This window comes from Ursus americanus, chromosome 12 (assembly GCF_024610735.1).
Source record: "Ursus americanus isolate L20-20 chromosome 12, mUrsAme1.1.p, whole genome shotgun sequence".
NCBI lineage: Eukaryota > Metazoa > Chordata > Mammalia > Carnivora > Ursidae > Ursus > Ursus americanus.
In genome coordinates, this window is record NC_142138.1 from 1,624,354 (window position 1) to 1,651,570 (window position 27,217).

The 27,217-nt window shown below is 38.1% G+C and overlaps 1 protein-coding gene across 1 annotated transcript in view; it reads left to right on the forward strand.

Moving 5' to 3' along the window:
- CCDC30 (coiled-coil domain containing 30) overlaps nt 1–27,217 on the forward strand; it is a 104,546-nt gene that overhangs the window by 16,255 nt on the left and 61,074 nt on the right. Inside the window, 4 exon segments of the mRNA XM_087865786.1 lie at nt 1,265–1,315; nt 7,288–7,403; nt 8,986–9,084; nt 26,708–26,827. Coding sequence (XP_087721912.1) covers nt 1,265–1,315; nt 7,288–7,403; nt 8,986–9,084; nt 26,708–26,827 — 386 coding nt within the window.

Below are 27,217 nucleotides of genomic sequence, written 5' to 3' on the forward strand. Positions count from 1 at the left end.
CCTTCCACCTGCTATCATTCTACTCCCTCTCATTTCATTGGAAAACCATTGTTTTAATAAAACAGAAGCTAGTCTCATATCTCTGGCACAGTGTACTCAAACAGACCTGAGTGCAGATCCCACTTTACCATTTGCTAGTTGTGTGATACTGAGCACGTTGCTTAATTTTTCTGAGCCTCCCTTATCTTATCTGTAACATGTGAATGCTAATATTTACTTTGAAGATGTGTTAAAATGTGAATATATCTGACACTAGCAGCTGCTGCTGGTGGCAGGGCCAGTAATAGTATTGTTATGGTCAGGAATATAATTTTAGGTGAATCTGGTACATTAGACTGGGATTTACTCCAAAGAACTGAGTGCTTGGGGAGTAATGATAAAACATGAACAATTGTGCTGATGTATTTACTTTGTGATGAGGAATCATCTCTTAAAGGTTCACGTTAGTCTCTTACTTCCGGGAGGTTCTTCATTCTGACATAGGAAGCCACCAAACCTATCACTGGTAATGACTAGATCCCAGGAGGCAAAGTGGTAAAACCTAGATTAGAGAACCCAAAGCCAGTTGACTCCAATGCCCCATGTTCTTGCCCTATACCATTCTACCATCTTCATATAATTCTTGAATAGTATCAAAAGGTATTTCCGAAAATTTTGTTGTCTTGATATTTCTAGCAACTACTAGTAAAATTCTTTTTTAAAAAAGATTTATTTTATTTATTTAGAGAGAGTGCATGTAGGGGGTGGGGGAGTTCAGAGGGAGAGGAAGAGAATCTCAAGTAGACGCCCTGCTGAACGCAGAGCCCAATGTGGGGTTCTGATCGCATGACCTGAGATCATGACCTGTGCCAAATCAAGAGCTGGATGCTCAACTGACTGAGCCACACAGGCGCCCCACTACTGGTAAAATTCTGAATATTACTAATTGCAGGAATTAATTTTAAGTATTTCTGAGTGTAATTAAAGCTGATAGTACCTTGCTTAAAAAGTTTAGTTGTTCCTATTGATCATAGTGGTCCCAGCTCTTCCACATGGACTCTAGTTAGGGAAACAGAAATATTACGAGATCACATAATCAGGAATAATAATAGAGTGCAGTAGGAACACAAAGAGAAGGAGTCTGGAAAAGTTCCCTGAAGGTGACATTTATGCAGGAACTCAAAGGACAATCAGCAGAAAGGGAGTGTTCCAAAGAGAATCATTTTAAATTTGATCATTACACTAACCATTTCCTCCTTACAGAAATATTTTCTTTTTTCTTTAGACTCTGCCCTTGAGAAGGCTCAGCTAGAAATTGAGAAACTGAAAGAAAATGGTGAGTCATGCATGTTAGCAGATACAACATTTAGTAATACATTAAATAATAACATAAGTGTATTACACAAATTTTAACATAATATCTTTAATAATAATAAAGCACTATTATCACTGTTATTATTTCTACTACTATAACTACTACTAGCACTTATTGTTTACTAAGTAACAGGTGCCTTATATGCATTAACTCTAATCCTCACAACAATTCCAAGTACTGAGTATTATTATTCCCATTTCATAGACAAAGAAGCTGAGTAATGGCAAGGTTAAGTGAGTTATCCAATAGCTACATTAAGTATTAAGGAATTAAGTAATGTAGAGCTGGTATTTGAATCCATATATATCTAACCCCAAAACCTGTGGTCAACACAAATAATACATATTTTACCACTGAGATCAAGACACCTTATGATGAATTTAACAGTACCTCACCATACTTGTTCACTGGGAAGCCAATAGGCTTGGAATCCATGGTGAGTTAGTTAATCTGACCCTAGTTTGACTATGTAAAAATGCTACCAACTAGAAATAATACAACGAAAATTGAGTGTTATAATGGTAGCAACTACAAAAATAATTAAAAACATGTTATCCATTTTAAGTAATTCTAAAACTAGGTTTACCCAGTGATATTGTGATTTATAATAAGAAATATATGTCTGGTCTTTGGCCCTATTTCTTTTTTTAAAATTTTTATTGTAATTCAATTAACATATAATATTTTATTGGTTCCAGAGGTACAGGTCTGTGTTTCATCAGTCTTATATAACACCCAGTGCTCATTACATCACATGGCCTCCTTAACGTCCATCACCCAATTACCCCATTCCCCCACCCCCTCCCCTCCAACAACCCTCAGTTTGTTTCCTACGATTAAGAGTCTCTTATGTTTTTCTCCCTCTCTAGTTTCATATTGTTTTATTTTTTCCTGGTTTCCCCTGTGATCCTGTTTAGTTTCTTAAATTCCACGTATCAGTGAAATCATATGATAGTTGTCTTTCTCTGATTGACTTATTTCACTTAACATAATACCCTCTAGTTCTATCCATATGGTTGCAAATTGCAAAATTTCATTTTTTGATGGCTGTGTAATATTCCAGTGTGTGCGTGTGTGTGTGTGTGTGTGTGTGTGTGTGTGTGTGTGTGCATGTGTGTGTGTGAGTGTGTGTGTATATATATCTATCTCATATCTTCTTGATCCATTCATCTGTTGGCCCTGTCTGGCACCAAGCTTCTAAAACCCTTAAAATTTCCTGTGATGGGAGTGATTAAAAGTCTTTTATTATGTTAATGAGGACTTTCGGAAAGCCCCTAGGTTACCAGAGGCTGAAAGGGGACAGTGGCTGGAGATTGAGTTCAATCACCAATGGCCAGTGATCTTGTCAGTCATGCCTATGAATGAAGCCTGTATAAAAACCCAAAGGACAGGGTCTGGAGAGCTTCTGGGTTGGTGACCCCACGGAGATTTGGGGAGAACAGTGTGCACAGAGAGGATATAGAAGCTCCCGGCCCTTTTATTTACACCTTGCCACATTCATCTCTTCCATCTGGCTATTCTTGAGTTATATCCTTTTATAATAAACTGGTAATCTAGTGATTAAATATTTCACGAAATTCAAATTAATTGAACTAAGATGGGGGTTGTGGCAACCTCTGATTTCTAACCAGTCAGTCAGAAGCACAGGTAACAAGATGGGTTTGTCATTGGCCTTTGAAGTGGTGGGCATTCTTGGGGGACTGAGCCCTTAACCTATGGAATCTGATGCTGTCTCCAACTAGATAGTGTCAGAATTGAGTTGAATTATAGGATACCTGGCTGGTGTCCAAAAATTGCCTGGATGTGTGGGGAAAACCCCCCATACATTGTAATTGGCGATCAAGATTGTTAACCCTCCTTTTCAAAAATATATGAATACAATTATAACATGAACACTGCTTTCTTAGTAACTGATAAAACAAGAAAACAAAATCAGTAAGGATAAAGACTTAAGAATAGTACCAACCAACATGACCAAACTGATAATTATAGAAAACTCCACCAGATCACACATTCTTTTCAAGTACACATGGAACATTCACAGGAGAGGATGTACTAAGCCATAAAACAACTTTCTGTGGAAGAACTGAAATCACACAAATTAAATTCTCTGACCATAATAGAATTGAACTAAGAATCAATAGCAGAAGTATGTTTAGACAATCCCCAAATATTTGGAAGCTGAACAAGATATTTCTAAACTGCCATGCCTTCAGAGAAAAAATTACAAGGGATATTAGAAAATATTTTCCATGAATTAACTTGAATGAAAATGAAAAAAACATATCAATATTTGGGGGAAGTAACTAAATCCGTGCTTGGACAGGAATTTATACCATTTACCAGAAATTGAGAAAGGACTGGAAGTGATCCAACCTTTCATCTTAAAAACCCAGAATAAGATGAGCAAATTAAATCCAAAGCAAGTGAAATGAAAGAGGTATTAAAAATAAGAGTTGAAGTCAATAAAATTACAGACAGAACCACCAGAGAGTAAATTATGGAACCAAGAGTGGTTCTTTGGAAGGATCAAGAGCACTGGTAAACTTCTAATTAGATTGATCATAAAAAAAGACGACAAATCACTAATATAAAAAATGACAGAAAGAACATTTCTATAGACCAAAAAGATAATAAGGGAATATTTTGAACAACTTTATGCCAATGTATTTGATGACCTGTATGACATGAACATATTCCTTCAAAGACAAACTACCCAACCTCTCTCAAGAAGAAATCCACCAAAGGAATTGAATTTGTAGTTAAAAATCTTCCCATGAAGAAAACTCTAGGCTCAGATGTCTTCACTAATGAAAAAAAAAATTTAGGGATAAATAATACAAGTTTTACATAAACTTCCCAGAAAATTGAAGAAGACAGAATACTTTCCAACTTTTAAGAGGTCAGCATTACCTTGATATCAAAACCAGACAAAGATATTTCGTTATCACTAATGACTAGAAGAATTTGTAAAAGTACAGAGAGTAAGAAGTAACGTTTGGGGTAGCAAAATTAAGTTGTGTTTTTTCCACAATGGATTGGCTAACTAAGTGACTGTGTGCCTATTAGTAAAAAGGACATAGATCAGTGTGTGCAGACATGAACAGATGTCTGTGATATATTATCAAGTGAAAAAAGCAAGTTGTAGAGTAATGCATGTGGTATAATGTTATTTTGGTTTTTATTTTTTGGGTGTGTGTGTCTGTGTGTGTATGTCCACAGGACTGCTATGAGGTGGTACACATTAACGTATGGTCATAAAGTTGTGAAGACACTGAAATAATTTTATCTAAGCTGTAAATAGCTGCTGTCCTGTGTCTTTCAGCTGTCTACCGCCTACCCCAACTGTCCCAGCTCCTTCCCAACCCTTGTCTTCCCAGCTGCTAAAGGGATAATACTTGGCAGTTCTCTAGAACTCTGCTCCGGAGGTACATTCTTTTAGGAGAGGGCCCATGCTTTAGCAGTTGTTAAATATTTTTAATACAACCCTTGTCTGTATGTTAGAATATGTATATAAAATATTTTGAAGAATATTTACTAAGTATTAACAATATTATTTTGGGTCAGGGTCGTGAATAAGGGATAGATGAGAATATTTACTTTGAACATAACTATAGTTTTTCTTTTTAACAAAAAGTCTATATTCCATTTGTGATCAGCAAAACAATATTACATTTAAAACAAGTCATTATTTGGAGTGCCAGGGTGGTGGAATTGGTTGTGTCCCACTCTTGCTTTTGGCTTAGGCCTGATCTCAGGGTTGTGAGATTGAGCCCTGTGTCAGGCTCCACACTTAGTGTGGAGTCTGCTTGGGTTTCTCTCTCCCTCTCCCTCTGACTCTCCCCCACACACTCTCTCTCAAATAAATAGATCAATGTTTAAAACAAGCCAATATTCAAATGCATTTTTAAGATTTATGAAAATTAAAATCCTGGTACATTCAATGTCGAGAAATGGGTAGTGTCATTGCACAGAGTAACTTTGTATAATCTTTTTAAAGAGTAATTTGGCAATATCTATTAAATTTTCTAAATGCACATATCATCTGATCCAGCTGTCCCATTTCTGGGGATTTATTTTTTGGAAATAATGTTATAAGTGCCTAAAGATTGACAAACAAGGATAATGATTTTAGAATTGTTTATAAGGGGCGCCTGGGTGGCTCAGTCGTTAAGAGTCTGCTTCGGCTCGAGGCGTGATCCCGGAGTCCTGGGATCGAGTCCCACATCGGGCTGCTCTGCTGGGAGCCTGGTTCTTCCTCTCCCACTCCCCCTGCCTGTGTTCCCTCTCTCGCTGGCTGTCTCTCTCTCTCTCTAAGAAATAAATAAAATCTTTTAAAAAAAATAGGTTTGTAAGAGTAAAGCATTGGCAACACACCTGAATCTCCTTCAGTAGGGAAAGTGACACACATGATGGCACATTTGGACAGTGGTGCCCTGTGTAGAACAAAGTGAGAGACTGGATGAAGACTGATAGATTAATAAGTGGTGTATGAATAAGATGGACTAAAGAGCAGAGAGGAATAAATTATCGATATGACAGATGGAATCCCCAAAATATATATGTGCAAAAGAAGCCTGACACAAAAGATACATACATTAAGATTCCATTTGTAGGAAGAGCAAGAACCAGTAAAACTAACCTAAAAATAGTTCCAAATGAGAAATGAAAAGTGACTTTATAAGGGTTGTCCTGTGAAGATATCGATGACAGAGTCACAAGTGGTAAAGTTGCAGACAGATTATGCGGCATCATTTAAGTCTTTAAAAAAACTGCACAGGCAAAAAACCAAATGTCTCTGTCTCCCTGTCTCTGTCTCTCTCACGATATATACACACCCACTCATACATATATACGGTGGGATTGTGAATGATTTTTTTTTCTTTTTGGTGTGTTTTCAGCACTTTTCCAAATTAAAAAAAAATTACATACCAAGGGAGAAAAGAAGATAGGAGGGGAAAAAAAGAAAAAAATGAAGAAAGAAAAAACACAAGGAATAATTAATATAGAACAGGTGATGAAGAAGGAAAACAAAGGAGACTTCTTTTTTTTTTTTTTAAAGATTTTATTTATTTATTTGACAGAGAGAGAGACAGCCAGCGAGAGAGGGAACACAGGCAGGGGGAGTGGGAGAGGAAGCAGCAGGCTCCCAGCAGAGGAGCCTGATGTGGGGCTCGATCCCAGAACGCCAGGATCACACCCTGAGCCGAAGGCAGACGCCCAACCGCTGTGCCACCCAGGCGCCCCAACAAAGGAGACTTCTAAAGCAGCAGAAGAAAAATAAGAGAAATATGAACAGAAGTAGGTCAAAAGAAACAGCTACAAATTCAGGAAAGTCTCAGGCAGCAAGTTTGCAATATTGAAACTGATGAGCGCAGGAAGGAGCAGGTCTTACTGTGAGGCGCTAAGCTCCGAGCCGACTGCCATTTTATGGGCTGCGGTGTGGGCAGAAGGATGGTTTTGATGCATAAACTTGATTTAGCTAGGAAAATGTGTCCATTCACTGCTCGTGGCTCCCCACTCGTCATCTGTGGGGCCCTACTGTTGCTGAGTAGAAGAGAAGTGTCTAGGAGTATATGTGGTGTGTAAGAGAGACAGGACCACAAGCAAGATGGGAAGATCATTTTCTCGGTTGTGTAACTTTTAGGAGGTAGACTCCACTGCTTTTAAGGTACAGTTTCTCGAAGAGCCTCTATTGCTGGAAATCCTATTCTCAAAAAATCCAGCTCATTTGTCTGGTGTGAGAAATTAAAAAATTCTGTTTCGGTGGGTTGGTAGAATATTCTAGGGCTGGACTTGAGAGAATCACATATGCAGAGACGTGGTAGGACCGACGAGAAGGCAGGAAATAGCACTTCCTTAGTTTTAAAGTTAGTCCCTCAAATCGAAACTTTGATCCAGTTGAGCCAACGGTGTTCTGTTCTCTGTTTTAGATGCAGTTGACTTACAGAAGGCAAGGGAACATAATCAGAGACTGGATGAGGAAATCCTGGCTTTAAGAAATCGGGTTCGATCACTTGACTCAGAAAAAAAAATGCTTGGAGAAGTGGTAAGTTGCTTAATATAATCTGTTCTAAGAATTTACTTAAATGTGTATAAAATAATGGTCAGCGCCTGGAGCACTACGTACGTGTCATTAGTGAGGCCCGATCCTGGTGGCCTGTATCCCAGACAGATGCCATACTCTGACCTAGATGCAGTCTATCAGTATTTATGTTTTATACACTTTAACTACCCATGCTCAACGGTAATGTTATTGCCATTATGTCAATTTAGGATCTTTTCTTTTTAATAAAGATTTAGGTATGATTTATACTTAATTTACCAAATAGAAATTATTTCCCAATTTTATTGGATAAGTTTGAATTGTGTCACATTTTTGAACCATTTCTTTTTAGTAATTTATTTATTTTTAATATGTACTTCCAAGTTCTGGATATATGTCTGTTCAGTTTTAGTTTACATTCATTGTACAATCCTATCTCTAGCGTCTCACTCAACACCTGGCTGTACTAAGTGCTCAAGTAATTTTGTTGCAAGAACGAATAAATACTCATTGGGATGGCTCTTATCAAAGCAGCAGAAAATAGCAAGTGTTGACAGTAATACGGAGAAATTGGAACCCTTGTGTATTGTTGCTGAGAATGAAAAATGATGCTGCAGTCACTGTAGGAACCAGTATAGCACTTTCTCTAAAAAGTAAATGTGGGATCACCATATGACTGAGAAATTCTGCTTTTGAGTATATACCCAAAGAATTGAAAGCAGGGACTTGAGCAGATATTTGCACACTCGTGTTCATAGCAGTGTTATTCACAACAGCCAAAAGGTTGAAGCAACCCAAGTATCCCTTGATGGATCAATAGATAAACAGAATGTGGAATATACAACAGGATATCATTCAGCCTTGAATAGGAAGGAAATTCTGACCTATGCTGCAACACGGATGAAACTCGAAGACATTGTGCTAATTGAAATGTGAGTCACAAAGGGACAAATAGTGTATGAGTCCTCTCTTATGAGGTACCTAGAATAGCCAAAATCATAGAGGCAGAAAGAATGGTGGTAGCCAGGGACTGAGTGGGAAGGAGGGCAGAATAAGGTGTTCTTGTTTAATGGGCATAGAGTTTCAGTTTTGCATGATGAAAAGAATTTTGGAGATTCATGATGGTGATGGTTACATAATAATTAGAATGTACTTAATAACACTGAATTGTGCACCTGAAAATGGTCAACATGGTAAATTTCGTATTATGTATATTTTATCATTATTTTTTAAATGCAGTCATAAAAAGAATGAATAAACAACTGTTCAAGTTGTCTTAGTCTTTTTACATTTACATATTTAATACCAACATAGTTATATATTTAATACATGCATGTACATGTATAGACATACATGATAAAATTCAAGAAGGGTGTATCCCAAACAGTGTTACTTCTGGAAAGGGAAACGGGATTGTGGGGTAAGGTTATGTGAAGGAAAATTTCACTTTTTACTCTATATACCTATGTGTTGTTGAAATTTTTTCATGAAGAATGTACTCATGTATTACTTGTATCTTTTAAAAACAAAGCAATCCACCTCCCCAACCCCATACTCTCATATTTAAAATACTTCTGTATTTAAGGTTGAAAGACTTAGAGGAGAGATTCATGAATCTCAAGAGAATAAGCAACGTGGAAACCACTCGCCTGGGAAAACTGTGGGTGCTGAACAGAGAGAACAGGTATTTTAAAGTCTACTCTTACTGAGCTCGAATCTCGAAGGGAGCCCCATCTTTGCGGAGTACACCGAGTGATCGTGCTGATCATTCGCTGCTCTCCTCTCAATTGCCTGTCTTTTTCTATTTCTTGGCCAATTAGAGTGGAGGAAGAAATTGGGGTGCAGAGGGTGTGTTTTCGTTCACATCTTCCCCACAGGGAAAATTTATATGAAGAACATAATGGACTATATTCTTTTTTAAAGAAGAAATCAGGGGACTCTTACAAAGATACAACAATTTGGGCATTTTTAATCATCAAGTCAAAATGAAGTTGATTTATAGAATCAACCAGTGATGGGGGAGTGGGTAGTTGGAGTCACACATAGAGTAATAACCTGTGGTAAAGAACCAGGAAGGTGTAGATGCTGTGCCCGCTGTCTGGTCTTTTCAGCATGATCAGCCTTTGAAATGCGGGGCAAAGTGATCAACCCCAAGCTGGAATGAAGCGGGAGCCCGTGTGTTTTAGACGGGGCTGGGTCAGACACTCAGGGCAAGGGGCTAGACTGCTCTGGGGGGCTTTCCTCTTACTTACCTAAGACAAGGACGTCCCTTGGCACTGAGCTTGTTCTTAGTGTAGCTCCCTGGGCCCCGTAGCCCAGACCTCTTAGGTATCATGGAAACTACAGCTACAGGATTTTTGGCTCTGACCCAAGGAATTAGGATCCTTCCTTGTCTTCTTAAACTTTCTTACATGGAAGCAGTGCATTTTTGTAGGAAGAAAGGGAGGAAAAGCAGAGAAGGTGGAAGAGAGGAGCTGAGGGAAGGACAGAAGGAATTTCCAGGCAAGACTTCAGTAACTTTCACCACAATTCCCAAAGAACTCAGTAGTGCTCAGGGTGCTTGGGGTGCCTGGGTGGCCCAGTCTGTTGAGCTTCTGCTTCTTAATTTTGGCTCAGGTCATGATCTCAGGGTCATGGGATTGAGCCCCGAGTCAGGCTCCATGCTCAGTGGAGAGTCTGCTTGAGATTCTCTCCTTCTCCCTCTTCCTCTGCCCCTTTACCTGCTCATGCTGTCCCACTCTCTCTCTCTCTAATATAAATAAATAAATCTTCAAAAAAAAAAATAACTCAGAGTGCTCTAATTAAAAGCAAGCTGAGGGGCACCTGGTTGGCTCAGTCTGTTAAGTATCTGCCTTCGGCTCAGGTCATGATCCCAGGGTCCTGGGATCGAGCCCTGCATTGGGCTGCCTGCTTCTCCCTCTACCTCTGCCTGCCGCTCCCCCTGCTTGTGCTCTCTCTCTCTGTAAAAGAAAGAGAGAGAGAAAGAGAGAGAGAGAGGGAGGAAGGAAGGAAGGAAAGAAAGAAGGAAGGAAGGAAAGAAGGAAGAAATCTTAAAAAAAGGCAAGTTGATGTTTAGTAACATAAATAAGTAAGTTTCTTATTTATCCTTCTAGGATTTGTTTGTTCAAATATAAAAAATTTTAATATTTTTTCAGATTTCCTCCTTTCCTGGTTTCTTTTTCTTTTTACTAAAATGCTCTTAGAGATCCTTCCATATCATACAAAAAAGTCTTCCTCATTCTTTTTTTTTTTTAAGATTTTATTTATTTATTTGTCAGAGAGAGAGAGAGCACAAGCAAGGGGAGCAGCAGGCAGAGGGAGAAGCAGGCTCCCTGCTGAACAAGGAGCCCGATGTGGGACTCAATCCCAGGACCACCCTGGAATCATGACCTGAGCCAAAGGCAGACAATCGACTGAGTCACCCAGGCATCCCGTGTCTTCCTCATTCTTTAGAGCAGTCTAGCTTTCTATCGTGTGGGTGTACTATAATTTGTTTAACTAGTCTCCTTTTGATGGACACTTGGGTTGTTTCTAGTCTTTTGCACACACATATGGGTGTTTCTGTAGGATAGAGTCACAGAAATGGATCTGTAATTTGGGTAGATATTGCCAGATACTCCTCAGAGAGATTGTACCACTTTCCTCTCCTTCCACACGCATGTAAAAACCAGTTTCTTAAAGAATTCACCGAGTATATTGTCAAGCTTTTGTGTTTTTGCTATATGATAGCTGAGAATGAGTATCTAAGTGTAGTTTTAATGTGCATTATCTATTTATAGTGAAATTGGGAATTTTCATATGTTTATAAGTTATTTGCATTTCTTTTATAAAATTAGCTTCATTGAAATGTTTAATACAATAGAAACATACATATTTTAAGAGTTGAGTTCAGTGAGTTTTGACAGGTACATACACCTATAACCACAACCAACCACTGCAATCAAGAAAGAAAACATTTTTCATGAACCCATAAAGTTCCCTCCCCTTTTGCCATCAACCCCACCTCCCACCCCTTGTCCCCACTCCGCCACTTTCTATTACCATACCTTTTCCAGAATTTCAAATAAATAGAATCATCTAGTATATACTCTTTTGTTTTTGGCTTCTTCACTTATAATGATGCTTTTGGGATTTATCCATATTGCTGCTTGTGTCAGTAGTCCATTTTTGATATTGCTTAGTAACCTCCCTGTATCTGGATATACATTAATTGTTGATCCACCCGCTGGCTGATAGACATTCAGAATGTTTTTAGGTTTTGACGGTTATAAATAAGGCTGCCACTAATATCCTTATACCTGTTTGTTTTAATTCTTGAATAAATACCTAGTAGTGAAATTATCAAGTCATAGAGTAAGTGCACGTTTCACCTTATAAAAAAACTGCCAGACTGCTTTCCACAGTAGCAGTGCTATTTTACATCCCTACCAGCAACAGAATGGAAGTTTCATTTGCCTCTCATCTTCATCAACATCGTTATTGTCAGTCTTTTAAATTCTGGATATTCTAGTGGAAATGTAGTTGTATCTCATTGTGGTTTTATCATTTTTTAAGGTATTATTTATTTTAGAGACAGAGAGTGTGAGTGGGGAGAGGGGCAAAGGGGGAAGGAGAGGGAGAGAGAATCTGAAGCAGACTCTGCATTGAGCATGGAGCCAGACATGGGGCTCCGTCTCATGACCCTGAGATCATAACCTGAGCTGAATTCAAGAGTCGGACACATACCGACTGAGCCACCAAGGCGCCCCTCACTGTGGTTCTAATTTGACTTTTAAGAGTGTCTAATGACAATGAGTATGTTTTGATGTGCCTATTGGCCATTAGTATATGTTCCTTTATGAAACCTCTGTTTAAGTATTTTGCTCGCTTTTAATTGAGTTATATGTATATTAAGTTGTAGGAATTCTTTATATATGTTGGATACCAGTCCTTCATTAGATATATGTATTTTAAATATTTTTTCTCAGTCTATGACTTGTCTTTTCATTTTTTAAACCAGTGTTTTATGAAGAGTAGTTGTTTTAAAATTTTGATGGAACACAATTAATCAAAGTTTTCTTTTATCATTTTATTATAGGACATACAAGCCATCTAAGAAATCTTTGTCTACAGCAAGGACACAAAATTCTTGCCCTCTCTTTTCTTCTAAAGATTTTAGAGTTTAAGCTTCTACATTTAGGGTTATGATCCATTGGAGATAATTTTTGTGGTGTGAGGCGAGGTTTGAGGTTCATTTATTTCCAAATGTATATCCAGTTATTCTAGAATGATTTATTGGAAAGAGAATTATCTCCTTATTTAATTACTTTGGCACCTTTATCAAAAATCAGTTATGCAGCTCAATTTCTGGACTCTATTCTGCTCCATTAATCTACACATTTGTTCATAGGATAATACCATGCTGTTGTTTTATTGTAAGTATTGAAATCAGAAAGAAAACCTTTCCAACTTTTTCTTTTTCAAAGACTTTTGGACTGTTCTAGATCCTTTGCATTCATATACATTTTTTAAAAAGATTTTATTGATTTATATGAGAAAGAGTGAGAGAGGGGACCCTGGGATCATGACCTGAGCCAAAGGCAGATACTTAACTGAGTCACCCAGGCATCCTTCCATATACATTTTAGAACCAGCCTGTCAATTTTCACAAAAATGCCTGCTAGGATTTTCATTGGGATTGCACTGAATCTTCAGATCAACTGAGGGAGAATTTATATTTTAATAATATTGAGTCTGCCAAGTTGTTAACATGATCAATATCTTTGTTTATTTGGATCTTTAATTTGTCTCAGCAATGTTTTGTAGTTTTCAGCACACAATTTTTACCTATGTGTAATTACATTTATTCTTTTAAAAAATTGAAGTATAATTTACGTATCATAAAATTCACCTTTTAAAGTATACAGTTCAGTGGTTTTTAGTATATTCACAAAGTTACACAATTATCACCACTATCTAATTTCAGAACATTGTTATCTTCCCCCAAAAAACCCCATACCCATTAGTAGTCAATCTCCATTCCCTTAACTTCCAGCCTCTTGGCAACCACTAATTTACTTTTTGTCTCTAATTGAATCATACAGTGTGTGGTCTTTCCACATCTGGCATAATATTGTCAAGACTGAAGCGTATTGTAGCATGAATCAGTACTTTATCTCTTTTTATGGCTGAATAATATTTCATTGCATGGATTCCACCACATTTTGTTTGTCCATTCACCAGTTGATGGACATTTCATAGTTTCTACTTCTTGGCTATTATGAATAATGTTGCTATGAACATACATATATAAATTTTTTGTGTGGACATGTTTTCATTTCTCTTGGGTATGTGTGTAGGAGTGGAATTGCTAGGTCATATGTTAACTCTATGTTTAACCTTTTGAAAATGCCAGGCTGTTTTCCAAAGCAGCTGCCCCATATAACATTCTCATCAGCAGTCTATGAGAATTCCAGTTTCCCCACACCTTCACCAGTATTTGTTATATTCTGTCTTTTTTATTATAGCCATCCTAGTGGATGTGAAGTAGTATCTTAATGTAATTTTGATTTGCATTTCCAGAGTGATATTAAGCATCTTTTCTTACTCTTATTGGCTATTTGCCTATCTTCTTTAGAAAATGTCTATTTATATCCTTTGCCAATTTTTAATGGAGTTATTTGTCTTTTTATTGCAAGAGCTCCTTATATATTCTATTTACTAGTCTGTGTCATAGACTGAATTGTGCCTCCCCCGAAATGTGTTGAAATCCTAACCCCCGGTTCCTGTGAATATGACCTCACTTGGAAACAGGGTCTTTACAGTTGCATTCAAGTTAAGATGAGATCATTAGGCTGGGCCCTACCCCAATATGACTGGTGTACCTATAAGAAGAGGAAATGCTGTGTGAAGACAGAGGTGCACAGGGAGTGCCATGTGACGACAGAGGCAGAGGTTGGAGTGATGCAGCTGCAAGCCAAGAAATGCCGAGGATTGACAGCCACCACCAGAAGCTAGGAGAGGCAAGGAAAGATTCTACCCAGCATCTCAAAGGGAACGTGACTTGGCTGATAGCTTGATTTCAGACTTCTAGCCTCCAGAGCTATGAGGAATACATTCTTGTTGTTTTGAGCCACCTAATCTGTGGTACTTTGTTATGGCGGCCCCAGGAAACTCGTGGACATTTGGTTCCAGAAAGTGAGGGACTTCTATAACAAATACCTAAAACTGAAGAAGGGGCTTCGTCATCGCATTACACGTAGAGGCTGGAATAACTTTGAGGTGCTAGATAGAAAAAGCCTAAACTGCCCTGAAGGGACTGTTGGTATAAATCTGAACTTAAATTAAGGTGACTCTGGTGGGAGCTCAGAAAGAAGTGAGAGCTACAGGGAAGCTTCTGTGCTCTCAGAGAACACATAGATTGCCATGACCAGTGTGTTGCTAGAAATGTGAACGTCAAGGGTGCTTCTGGTGAGGCCTCAGGGAGCAAACATGCTGTTTCACTCTGGAGAAGAGATGATCCTTGTTATGAAGTAGCAGAGAACATGGCTGTTTTACCGTTGGGTGGAAAGTAGAACCTCTAAGGGGCGGACTTGGTTGTTGAACTGTGCTGATTTCCAAACTGTGTAAGGTACGCTTTAGCCTTGATGCTTGTGGGAAAATGTGAGAGGAAAGAGATCAATTGAATGGACTGTTAATGAAGAGGACAACACTTCTTGTTCTAAACCCTGTAATACCTTGTTATTATTTCTGCTTTAGCCTGTTACCTCTTAAAGGGAGAACAAAAGTCTTTCACATTTAGCCACACATTCTAGAGCTCATCGTTACTGTGCAGAGATCCAAGCTTCCATCTGGTATCATACTTCTTTAGCCTAAAGAACATGAGTCAACTTGTCTTCTAGTGCAGACCTACTAGTGATAAACTTTCTCGTTTTGTTTGTCTGCAAAAGTCTTTGTTTTACCTATTTTTTTCAAAAAAATTCGTTTACTGCGGTAAAATGCACATAACAGAAAGTTTATCATGTTAACTATTTCTTTTTAAGATTTATTTATTTAGAGAGAGAGAGAGAGAGAATGCAAATGGGGGAGGGACCGAGGGAGAGAAGCAGACGCCACACTGAGTGCGGAGCCCAAGGTGGGGCTCGATCTCATATGACGTGAGATCATGACCCAATATCATGACCTGGAGCCGAAATCAAGAGTCAGACACCCAACCCACTGAGCCACCCAGGCGCCTCTTATGTTAATTAACTATTTTTAAGTGTACAGTTCAGTGATAGTAGCACATTCACACTGTTGTGCAGCCATTACTGACATCTGCCTCCAGAACTCCCTTCATCTTGTAAAACTGAAACTGTATATTCATTAAGCAGCAACCCCCCTTTCTGCCTTTCCTCCAGCCCCTGGCAACCACCATTCTACTTTCTGCCTCTATGATTTTGGCTATTCTAGGTACCTCATAAGAGAGGACTCATACACTATTTGTCCCTTTGTGACTCACATTTCAATTAGCACAATGTCTTCGAGTTTCATCCGTGTTGCAGCATAGGTCAGAATTTCCTTCCTATTCAAGGCTGAATAATATCCTGTTGTATATTCCACATTCTGTTTATCTATTGATCCATCAAGGGATACTTGGGTTGCTTCAACCTTTTGGCTGTTGTGGATAACACTGCTATGAACACGAGTGTGCAAATATCTGCTCAAGTCCCTGCTTTCAATTCTTTTGGGCTTCTACGTAGATGTGAAACTGTTGGATTATATGATAATTCTCTTTCATTTTATTGAGGAACCACCACATCATTTCCCACAGTGACTGCACCGTTTTACATTCTCACTAACCGTGGGCAAGGGTTCAGTTTCTCCAAATCATCATCATCCACACTTGTTATTTTCTGTTTTTGGTGCTAGCTATCCTCATGGATGCAGGGCGGTTTCTTACTGTGGTTTGAGTTGCATTTACGTAGTAATTAATGATGTTAAACATCTTTTCATGTGCTTATTGACCTTTCATATGTCGTCACTGGAGAAATATCTATTCAAGTCCTTTGCCTGTTTTTAAACCAGGTTGTTTTTATGTTGTTGAGTGTTAGGAGCTCTTTACGTATTCTGATTATATGAATCCCTTATCAGATATATAACTTGCAAATATTTTTCCATTCCGTAGGTTTCCTTTTCACTGTATTGATGCACAAAACATTCTAAATTTCATGAAATCCAGTTTGTCCATTTTTTGTTTTATTGCCTGTGCCTTTGATGTCATATCCAAGAAATCATTGCCAAATCCCATGTTGTAAAGCTTTTCCCATGTTTTCTTCTGTGAGTTTTATAGTTTTAGATCTTACCTTTAAATCTTTGATCCATTTTGAGTTAATCTTTATATATGCTGTTACAGTAAACTTCATTCTTTTACATATAGATATCCAGTTATTCCAACATCATTTGTTGAAAAGACTGGCCTTTTCCCATTGAATGGTCTTGGCACACTTGTCAAAAGTCATTTGACCATATACATGAAGGTTTATTTTTGGGCTCTGCATTCTCTTCTGTTGGTCTACATGTCTGTGTTTATGCCTTACCATACTGCTTTGACTACTGTGGCTTTGTAGTAAACTTTAAAATCAGGAAGTATGAGTCCTGAAGCTTTGTTCTTTTCCAAGGTAGTTTTAGCTGTTCACCATCCCTTGAGATTCCAAATGAGTTTTAGGTTGCGTTTTTCTATTTCTGCAAAAAATGTTATTGGGATTTTGATAGGGATTGCATTGAATCTGTAGATCATTTTGGGTAGTATTGACATATTAACAATGTTAAGTCTTCCAATTCATGAACATGGAATGTGTTTCTGTTTGTTTTCTTTAATTTTTTTTAGCAATGTTTTGTAGTTTTAATTGTACAAGCCTTTCACCTCTTTGATTATGTTAATTCCTAACTATTTTATTCTTTTTGATGCTACTATAAATGGAACTATTTTTGTAATTTCCTTTTCAGATTGCTTGTCATTAGTGTGTAGAAGTGTGACTGAGTTTTGTGTGTTGATTTTGTATCTTGTTACTTGGCAAATTCATTTATTATGTCTAACCGTTTATAGAATCTTGGTTTTCTACATATAATATCATCTTCAAATAGAGATAATTTTACTTCTTCCTTTCTAATATGGATGTCTTTTTTTTTTTCTTGCTTAATTGCTTTGACTAGAATTTCCTATACTATGTTGAAGAGAAGTGGTGAAAGCTTTGTTCCTAATCTTATAGGAAAAGCTTTCAATCCTTGACCATTGAATATGATGTTCACTGTGGGTTTCTTATAAATCTCTTATTATGTTGAGGTAGTTTTCTTCTATTCCTGGTTTATTTCATGTTTTTTTTTTAATCATGAAAGGGTGTTGGATTCTGTCAAATGCATATTCTGCATCAGTTGAGGTGATCAGGTCAATGTTCCCTCATACTTTTAATATGGTCTATTACATTGATCAATTTCTGTATGTTGAACCATACTTAAATTTCAGGAATAAATTTCACTTGGTCATGGTGTATAACCCTTCTAATATGGTGTTAAATTCAGTTTGATAATATTTCGTTGAAAATTTTTGCATCGGTGCTCATAAGGGATACTGGTCTGTGGTTTTTTCTTCCTTTTTGTATCCTTGTCTGACTTTCATGTCAGGGTAAGCTGGCCTCACAGGATGAGTTAAAAAGTGTTTCTTCCCTTTCACGTTTTGGGAAAAGTTTGAGAAGCGTTGGTGTTATTTCTTTTTTGAATGTTTGGTAGAAATTACTAGCGAAGCCATCAGGCCTGGGCTTTTCTTTATACCCAAGCTTTTTGGTTATTGATTCAGTATCCTACTAGTTATAGGTCTATTCAAATTTTCTGTTTCTTCATGATTCAGTCTTTGTTGGTTTTTTTTTTTTTTTAAGATTTTATTTATTTACGTGCCAGAGAGAAAGAGAGAGCACAAGCAGGGGGAGCAGCAGGCAGAGGGAGAAGCAGGCTCCCCGCTGAACAAGGAGCCTGATGTGGGATTTGATCCTCCCAGGACCCTGGGATCATGACCTGAGCTGAAGGCAGACGCTTAACTGATTGAGCCACCAAGGTGTCCCTGGTCTTTCTTGGTTTTGTGTTTCTAGGAATTTGTCCATTTCATGTAGGTTATCCAGTTTATTGGTATACAATTGTTCAAAGTACTTTCTTCTATGCTTTTTTATCTGTAAAATCCATAGGAATGTACTCTCAACTTTTATGTTAGTAATTTGAGTCTTTTCTTTTTCTCTTAGTCATTCTAGCTAAAGGTTTGTCAATTTTGTTGATCTTTTCAAAGAACCAATTTCTAGTTTCACTGATTTTCTATACTGTTTTTCTATATTTTATCTGTGCTCTTTTATTATTTCTTTCTGCTGTATTTAGATTTAGTTACTGTTTTTTAATACTTCTTTAAATTATAAAGTTGTTTATTTCAGATCTTTCTCATTCTTTAATGTAAGTATTTATAGCTATAAATTTCCCCCTTAGCACATCTTTCATTACATCCCATAAGTTTTGATATGTTGTAGTCTCATGTTTCATTTTCATTCATCTCTAGATATTTCCTAATCTCTCTTGTGACTTATTCTTTGATCCATTGGATGTTTAAGAGTATGTTGTTTAATTTCCACATATATATGAAATTTCCAGTTTTCCTTTGTTATTAATATCTGTCTCCATCCTACTGTGGTTGGAGAAGATACTTTGTATGATATCTGTCTTTTAAAATCTATTAAGACTTAGTCTGTGGCCTAAAATACGGTCTGTCCTGGAGAATGTCCTGTGTGCTCTTGGTAAGAGTGAGTATTTTGTTGTCATTGAGTAGAGTGTCCTATATATGTCTGTTAGATATTGTTGCTTTATTGTGTTGTTCGAGTCCTCTATTTCCTTACTTATCTTATATCTGACTGTTATATCCATTATTGAAAGTGGGATATTGAAGTCTCCAACTCTTATTGTAGAAATGTCTAGGTCTTCTTTCAATTTGGCCAATTTTTGCCTTATATATTTTGGTTGGTGATTAGGTACTATTATATATTATCACTGTATTGAAACTTTTATTAATATATAATGCCCTTCTTTGTCTCTTGTAATCATTTTTGATTTAAAGTCATTTTGTCTGATATTAATTTAACCACCCCCGCCCTCTTTTGTTTACTATTTGCATCCTTTTGCTTGAACCTTCTTTGTGTCTTTGGGTCTAAAGTGAATCTTCTGTGGACAGTATATAGTTGGATCATGTTTTGTTTTTATCCATGATGCCAATGTCTGTCTTTTGATCAGAGAGATTAAGTACCTTACATTTAAAGTAATTATTAGAGTAGAACTTCTGTCATTTTGCCATTTGTTTCTATGTACCTTGTAGCTTTTTGTCTCCCTCATTTCCTGCTCAAGTATCACTCTTGTATGTAGTTGATTTTTTTGGTAATAAGACATTTTAATTCCTTTTCATTCCCTTTGAATATATTCCATAACTATGTTCCTTGCAGTTACCATAGTGATTACATTTAACATGCTCAAGTTATAATACTTTAATTTGAATTTATGCCAGCTTTACTTCAATAATATGCAAAAACTCTGCTCATTTACAGCTCTGTTCTCAGTAATTGACATCACAAAATTATATCTTTATATATTATTTATCCAAAAACATGAATTAATAATTGCTTTTTAAAATGTATTCATCTCTTAAATTATATAGAAACCAAATTATAGAATTAGAATGAAGTTCCAATAATACTAGGTTTTAGGCTAATAATAATTTTTAAAGCAATATATCAATCTCTTAAGTCGTGTAGAGAACCAAAGTTGGAGTTTTAAACCATTGTTACCATAACACTAGCTTTTACCATTGCCCATGTAGTTACCTTTACTGAGAGATTTATCTCTTCATATGGCTTTGAGTTACTCTCTGGTGTCTTTTCTTTTTTTTTTTTTTTAAGATTTTATTTATTTATTTGACAGAGAGAGAGAGACAGCCAGTGAGACAGGGAACACAAGCAGGGAGAGTGGGAGAGGAAGAAGCAGGCTCATAGCGGAGGAGCCTGTTGTGGGGCTTGATCCCAGGGCTCCAGGACCACGCCCTGAGCCAAAGGCAGACGCTTAACGATTGAGCCACCCAGGTGCCCCTCTCTGGTATCTTTTCATTCCAACCTGCAGGACTCCTTTTAGGATTTCTCACAGGGCAGGTCTAGTAGTAACAAGCTCCCTTGGCTTTTGTTTATCAGTGAATGTCTCAGTTTCATCCTCACTCTTGAAAGGACAGTTTTGCTGGAGGTAGAATTCTTGGCTGACGGTTTTTTTCTTGTAACATTTCGAATATATCAGCCCACTGCCTTTTGGCCTCCAAAGTTTCTGATGAGAAATCAGCTGATAATCTTACTGAGGATCTCCTTTAAGTGACAAGTCACTTCTCTCTTGCTGCATTCAAGATTATCTCTTTGTCTTTGGCTTTCATTGGCTGGATTATAATGTGTCTCAGTGTGGGTCTCTTTGATTTCATTCTTCTTGCAGTTCAGTGAGCTTCTTGGATGTTTATATTCATGTCTTTAAACAAATGATTGTTTCCTTTTGTCTTTGATGGTCACCATTCCTTGTTCTGTCACCCATGTATCCACTGGGAGGAGGCTGATCTGGGAAGCAGGCACCAAGACAAACCTAGAATTGCAGGAGAGTTATTGGGGGTGGTACCTTAGAAGGATCAAGGGAAGGGAAGCCATGGGCTAGATTATGATGCAGGTCTGTTATCTGCTAAAGAGGAAGAAGGAAGGAAGATTGGAAAGGAAGAGCCTTGGGGTGCCTGAGTGGCTCGGTCGTTAAGCGTCTGTGTTCGGCTCAGGTCATGATCCCAGCATTCTGTGATCGAGCCCTGCATTGGGCTCCCTGCTCAGCGGGAAGCCTTCTTCTCCCTCTGCCACTCCCCCTGCTTGTTTTCCCTCTCTCACTGCCTTTCCCTCTGTCAAATAAATAAACAAAATCTTAAAAAAAAAAAAAAAAAAAGGAAAGGAAGAGCCTCCAACTGTGGTGTAGTCTGAGAAGTGTCATTCAGACCAACAGGGCTTTGGCACAGTGATAACCTATGAAGGAATTCCACATTAACCAGAAATGACCAGTCCACCATGCTCAGTTGTTCATTGGAGGCTGCCTGGGAAGAGTGTGCCAAGTTCTTTCCTGAAGGGAGAGATACCTAGCAGTGGTGCACTGCCATGTGGCCCTCTGTATCACAGAATTCTTGAAAGTAGAAAAGATCCTTGTAGAGTAACTTGTTAATCCACATCCCTCTATGATAGATGTCATATATGACATTCTGAATAAATGAGCATATGTCATATTTTAAAACATGTTTAGAAAAGAAGATCATACATTTCCCTCTCATGTTTAATTTTCAATACCAGAAGTTTTTTTTTATTTGTCTAATCTCAATCCTCTAGGCTGTGATAAAAACCAGTTTTCTTTACCTTGTCATCAAGATTTGAAATACGTGCAGATTTCTAAAATAATACTAAGTAGATTTTTGCCATCAAAGTTCTCTCTTGATCTTCCATGAAGAAAAAGATTCAAGCTTTCTTGATTAAGTTTAGCAGCCAGGCAATGGTGATATCGCTAAGTATTAACTAAAGGATCATTCTCAGCTGTGGAATTGAGTGAACTGAGTGCTGTAATCAGTAGGTTAGGGGTTTCAGATCTTGATGCAGGGCCATGCTCCCCTTGGCATGGATCGTCAGCTTTTAAGTGAGTGTGTGGGTGCCTCATGCCATCATTCCTGGTCTCTTACTACTTTACTTTCTGTTCCCTACAAAAAGAAAGTAAGAGAATGGAAACTAAGATTTCAGTGCCTACGATCTTGTAATGACTCTGCTGTGGGTTTGATATAACTCATTTAATGTTAAGAGAAAATTCTGGGAGATAGGTATCGTTCACCCTGCTGCATAGGTGAGGAAACCAAGATCACAAATTCATAAATGTGAAGATTTCAAATTTCAGCTGACTACAAAACCCGTTTTTGCCACTGTGATTTTCAAACTGTGTTTCAAGGATCCTTGATATTCCACAGATGCAGAGCTCTAGGTCTTCTGCCTCCACATCAACCAGGGAAGCCTCCATTGCTGGGCACCCTGTAGACAGTTTCCCCATAAGAATTCTTTTGAAAATAAATGGGAGGGGATGACTTTAAAAGGACAAATAATTTAGAAAACCAATCCCTTACATCATGCAGGCTCCTCAAGATAATGACCTGTATTCCTTACCCATTTCTATATGCAGACAGATTTACCATTAATTAGACCAGCTTAATGCTGCTATATGCATATTCTCAGAGAAAATGCTTATAAAGAAGAAATGCTAGGTATCTGATAGGGATGATAATAGCCGGGGCACCTGGGTGGCTCAGTCAGTTCAACATCTGCCTTCGGCTCAGGTCATGATCCCAGAGTCCTGGGATGGAGTCCCACATGGGACTCTCTGCTCAACTCCCTTGGCCTGCCACTCCCCCTGCTTGTGCTCTCTCTCTCTCTCTCTCTCTCTCTGTGTGTCAAGTAAATAAATTAAATTAGGAATGATAATAGCCACAATATATTGAGCATCTCTCATATGCCATGATCTGTTTTCATAATCTCAAGTAATCCCTGTAACAGCCCTCCCCAAGGTCAGTAGGGATATTCCCATTTCATAGTTGAGAGAACTTAAAGAGACTTGAACAAAGTGAGAGGCAGAGCTAGGAGTTGTTCCGGTTTGTCTGGACTTAGAGCTGATCATGTACATCATATCAACTCTTTTTTTTATGTTCAGTTAGCCACCATATAGCACATCATTAGTTTTTGATGTAGTGTTCAAGAATTCATTAGTTACGTGTAACACCCAGTGCTCATCACAACACATCATGTCAACTCTTATGAGGATTTATGGAGGGGTTTATATGGGGATTGATTATAACTCATGGGGGTTATAACATGCTTCCCACTGAGCACATAAATCATGTCCACCTGGAGGTGATGACTGGGCACGTTCCGTCCTCCCCAGTGCCTGCTCCTTCCACCCCATGGACTGTGTCTGTGAGAGGGCACAGCAATGTGCAGGCACGTGGTGGGGATGGCAGTAGCACTTGTCATACTGTGCCCAGGAGGGACAGTCTGCTTCGGAGCATTAGACGACCCCCACCTTGGGGGCGGTAGAACACTGGAAGTGCAAGATTCTGAGCTGTTACACCTTTCTCCAGAGTCGTTGGTGGCTACCCCACGCCAATGAGGCAATTCCCTATCAAGTCTGGTAGTGCTTCCCTTCGCTTACTGCTGCCTGACAGGTGAGGTGGGTTCCCATGAGCTACCCAGATCTCTGTCTATCACTGCTCATTTCTTACAGTATTTGCTGCCCCTCTGCTGTGTTTCTGTGCTTTAAACTTTGGTCACCATGAAGTACACAAAGGGCATACTTCGCCTAAATGCATAACCATTTTTTGTATGCCACAACTTATGTTAAACTTCAAATATATATTCTTTTGAAAAGCTATCTTCTAAAAGTTATAACATTAAAAGACATGACATCCTTTTTTTTTTTTTTTGAGTAAAGGGAAAGAAGTTTATTAAGTGAAGATATAGAAAAAGCTCTCAAGGGTGCCCAATATATGATATTCTTATACTAAGAAACACGAAGGAAAACACAAAGGAAATGGGCGTTTTCATTTTTAAGAGTTGAAATGTTTCTCACACTTTGCACTGAGGCGTCTCAGGTGGTATAGGGTGGAGCCAAGGAGATTCTTGCCTTGGGTACTGAGTGCATCAGCATGCCATGTGTGGACGTGCAGAAACATTCATCGGGGCAAAGGGGGGCTGGTGAAGGGGAGAAGCTGCTCTGAGGGAAAAAATATACCGTTTCCTATATCCTTGTGCAGCGCTGCTAGGAAGTCGACCTGATTCTTAACCAGGTCTTTTTTCTATACCCCGGGCAGGACGATTTGTGAAAGTTACACTGGGGTTTCAGCATCCGTTTTTCCAGTTGCTTGTCCCGTCCTTTCCAGTCCATCTCTTCCTATTTTATGAATGTGAAATACAAGAAAGGTAAATTATTGATCATCGACTTTACTAAACTAATAAATTAATTTTTGAAAAACCTCTTGGTTAAATTAATACATATCTGGCAGTAAACTATGAATCCAGAAGAACAAGCAAAGCCCCAGAATGCTTTTCTCCAAATTTAATTAGGTCAAACTCCTTGGTAGACCAACCCTTTCCTCTTCAGCTTAAGTAAATGAATGTTTTTGTCTCTGAACTAAACTAAAAACTTAATTGAAGTTTCTGTTGAAACCTAATTCTGAATAAAAGTAATATCAGTGTTGGTGTCTTCTATTTCTAAATCACATTTAAATACTCAGAAGTTTCTTTTACATATAGTTGTGTTACTGGGCCAAACTACAATAAAAGGTTACTTTTCAAAAGTGAAAAAAAAAAAAAGACACATTAGCAGCTTAAATGAGGACAATGAGGACCCTGTAGTGTATTTTTCTAATACTTGGTTCCTTCGGTTCAGCTGCCAAACAGCAGCGAGGGCTCAGTCCCTTAACGAAGCAACTCTCCAAAGGATCCAAAACCAGACAAGAGGTGAAACTTGTTGGTGTGGAAAGTTTTCAAGGTGTAGCTTCAGGGAAGGATGCTTAAGAACTATAGCTTATTTTTTCAGTATTTTTTAGAATAACACAGGTATGTACGTATTTTAACTGATGATTTATTTGGATTAAGATTTCCCTCTTAGAGCCTGAGTTATCAGTAATATAGAAAGACAGCAGAGAAACCTGTATGGAAAGTCAAGAGATGATGCAAGTACAAGATTTGAATGAGGTAAGAAATTAAAAGGTCATTTTCAGTGACAGCTGCTGACACAGGTGAGGCAGACTCCGTAAGCATGCTTAAGAATGGCTGACTATGGGCTCTTCTGCTAGGAGCCTGCTTCTTCCTCTCCCACTCCCCCTGCTTGTGTTCCCTCTCTCGCTGGCTGTCTCTATCTCTGTCAAATAAATAAATAAAATCTTTAAAAAAAAAAGAATGGCTGACTATGGGCAAAGGGAGAAAATACACCCCCAGGAATGGTAAATCTATATCCTGTGACTGTGATCAGTGGTTACAGAAAGCCTTCCCAGGAGTAGTCCGTTAGGAAGGAGCCCACTGAAAATGTATTTTGGATAAACTAGTGTGTCGAAATTGTAAGGATGGTTTAAAGGTACTGCCTCACAACTGAGTAAATGAAAATTCAGAACAACCCAATAACGAACTGCCATTTACAGAGTATTTGCTGCAAGTGAGGCGCCCACATGTGTGTAGGCATCATTATCCCCATTTTTCTGATGACGAAACTGAGTCTAAGTTAGGTAACGGGCTCAGTTTTCCCCTGTTGTAAATAGAACAAGACCGGTAAGACTTTGTTCCCACAAATCATTCTTGGTTTCCCAAGTTGGCGAGTAGAGACCTATCAATTTCACGCTGCTCCCTGGCGGGCTGATACCAACGAGCAGTTAGCTCACCTGACAGGTGTGCTCTGACCATCAAGGGTCTGCAGCTTGATGGCAGTATTACGAGAATTGGCTCAGTTCTCAGTCTGTAGCCACCAAATTACATTTTGGCCTCAATTTAATTTCCTAATAGGTTTTTGTAACAAGAGAAAATATACGTTGGCAAGTCTGAATAGAGTACATATTAAAAGTAAGGACTTATAAGTTGAATTTGGTTTGAATTCCAGGGCTGACTATGTGATCTTGGGGAAAATATCTAATATATCTGAGCCTCACCTCTGTTCTCTGTAAAAAAAAATTAAAATTAAAATAAATAAACAAACAAACGCATATACGTATGTGTATATACACATATGTATATATAGTATATATAGTAGTTCCAATTTCGTAGGGGTCCTGGGAAAGCAAAATGAGATAAGGCACATAAAGCACGTATCATGATGTCTGACACGTGGCAAGCACTACCTAGTAGCTGCTCTCATTATGATTGCAATTATTATTATCAATCTGGAAAGATTTTAACAAGAGTTTGTATTTGGTAGGTGCTTAACAGAATACTTTCAAAATCTCACTTCATTCCTACTCTGATGATTATAATGTATGTAGAACAAGTATCCACTCCATTTTACAGCTGAGAAACAGACTCAGAGAGAAGAATGTCTCTTATGAGCTATAGTACCATAAATTACTTTTCCTGGCTTCATATCTCCCCTAGATGACTTTATAATTGATTAGGCAGGAAATTATTATTAGCAGAATTTATAAGAAACATGATTATTGTATATAGATTAATTACGTAAAATGCTTTTTGCAGATTTTGAAAATGAGCCAAGACAAAATTGAAATCTTTGAAAGTGAGTTGTCAGAAGAAAGGAGAAAGCAATTGGCATCTGATTTTGATATGGTCCAGAAGGCTTTGAGAGCTAAAAGTGAGGTACTCTGCCACTCACGATGCTATTTCCCTCTGTCTGCATTCCTACTTTAAGGATTGCATGTCATCATTTATTTTTATTTTAAAATAAACTGTAGCTATAGAATATGTGTTTCTGTTAGTAATAATGGGATGAGTATCCTTTCCACGAGCTGAGTTCCAGCACCAGGCAAAGAGGGGCTTAAAGGTCATAGTAGCAGGTCATAGTGTCATGGACTTGTCTCTCCTTTTAACTGCTTGTCCCCCATCTTGGAAAGGTCTATCGGGAGACGATCAGCCTATAGTTAGAAGAGAGACCTGGAAGTGAGTCCATGGAAGTCTAGATCACCAATTTAGAGGACAGTGACACTTAATCAGTTTGCAGGGTGGGTGATAGCCAGTGCAATGCCCCAA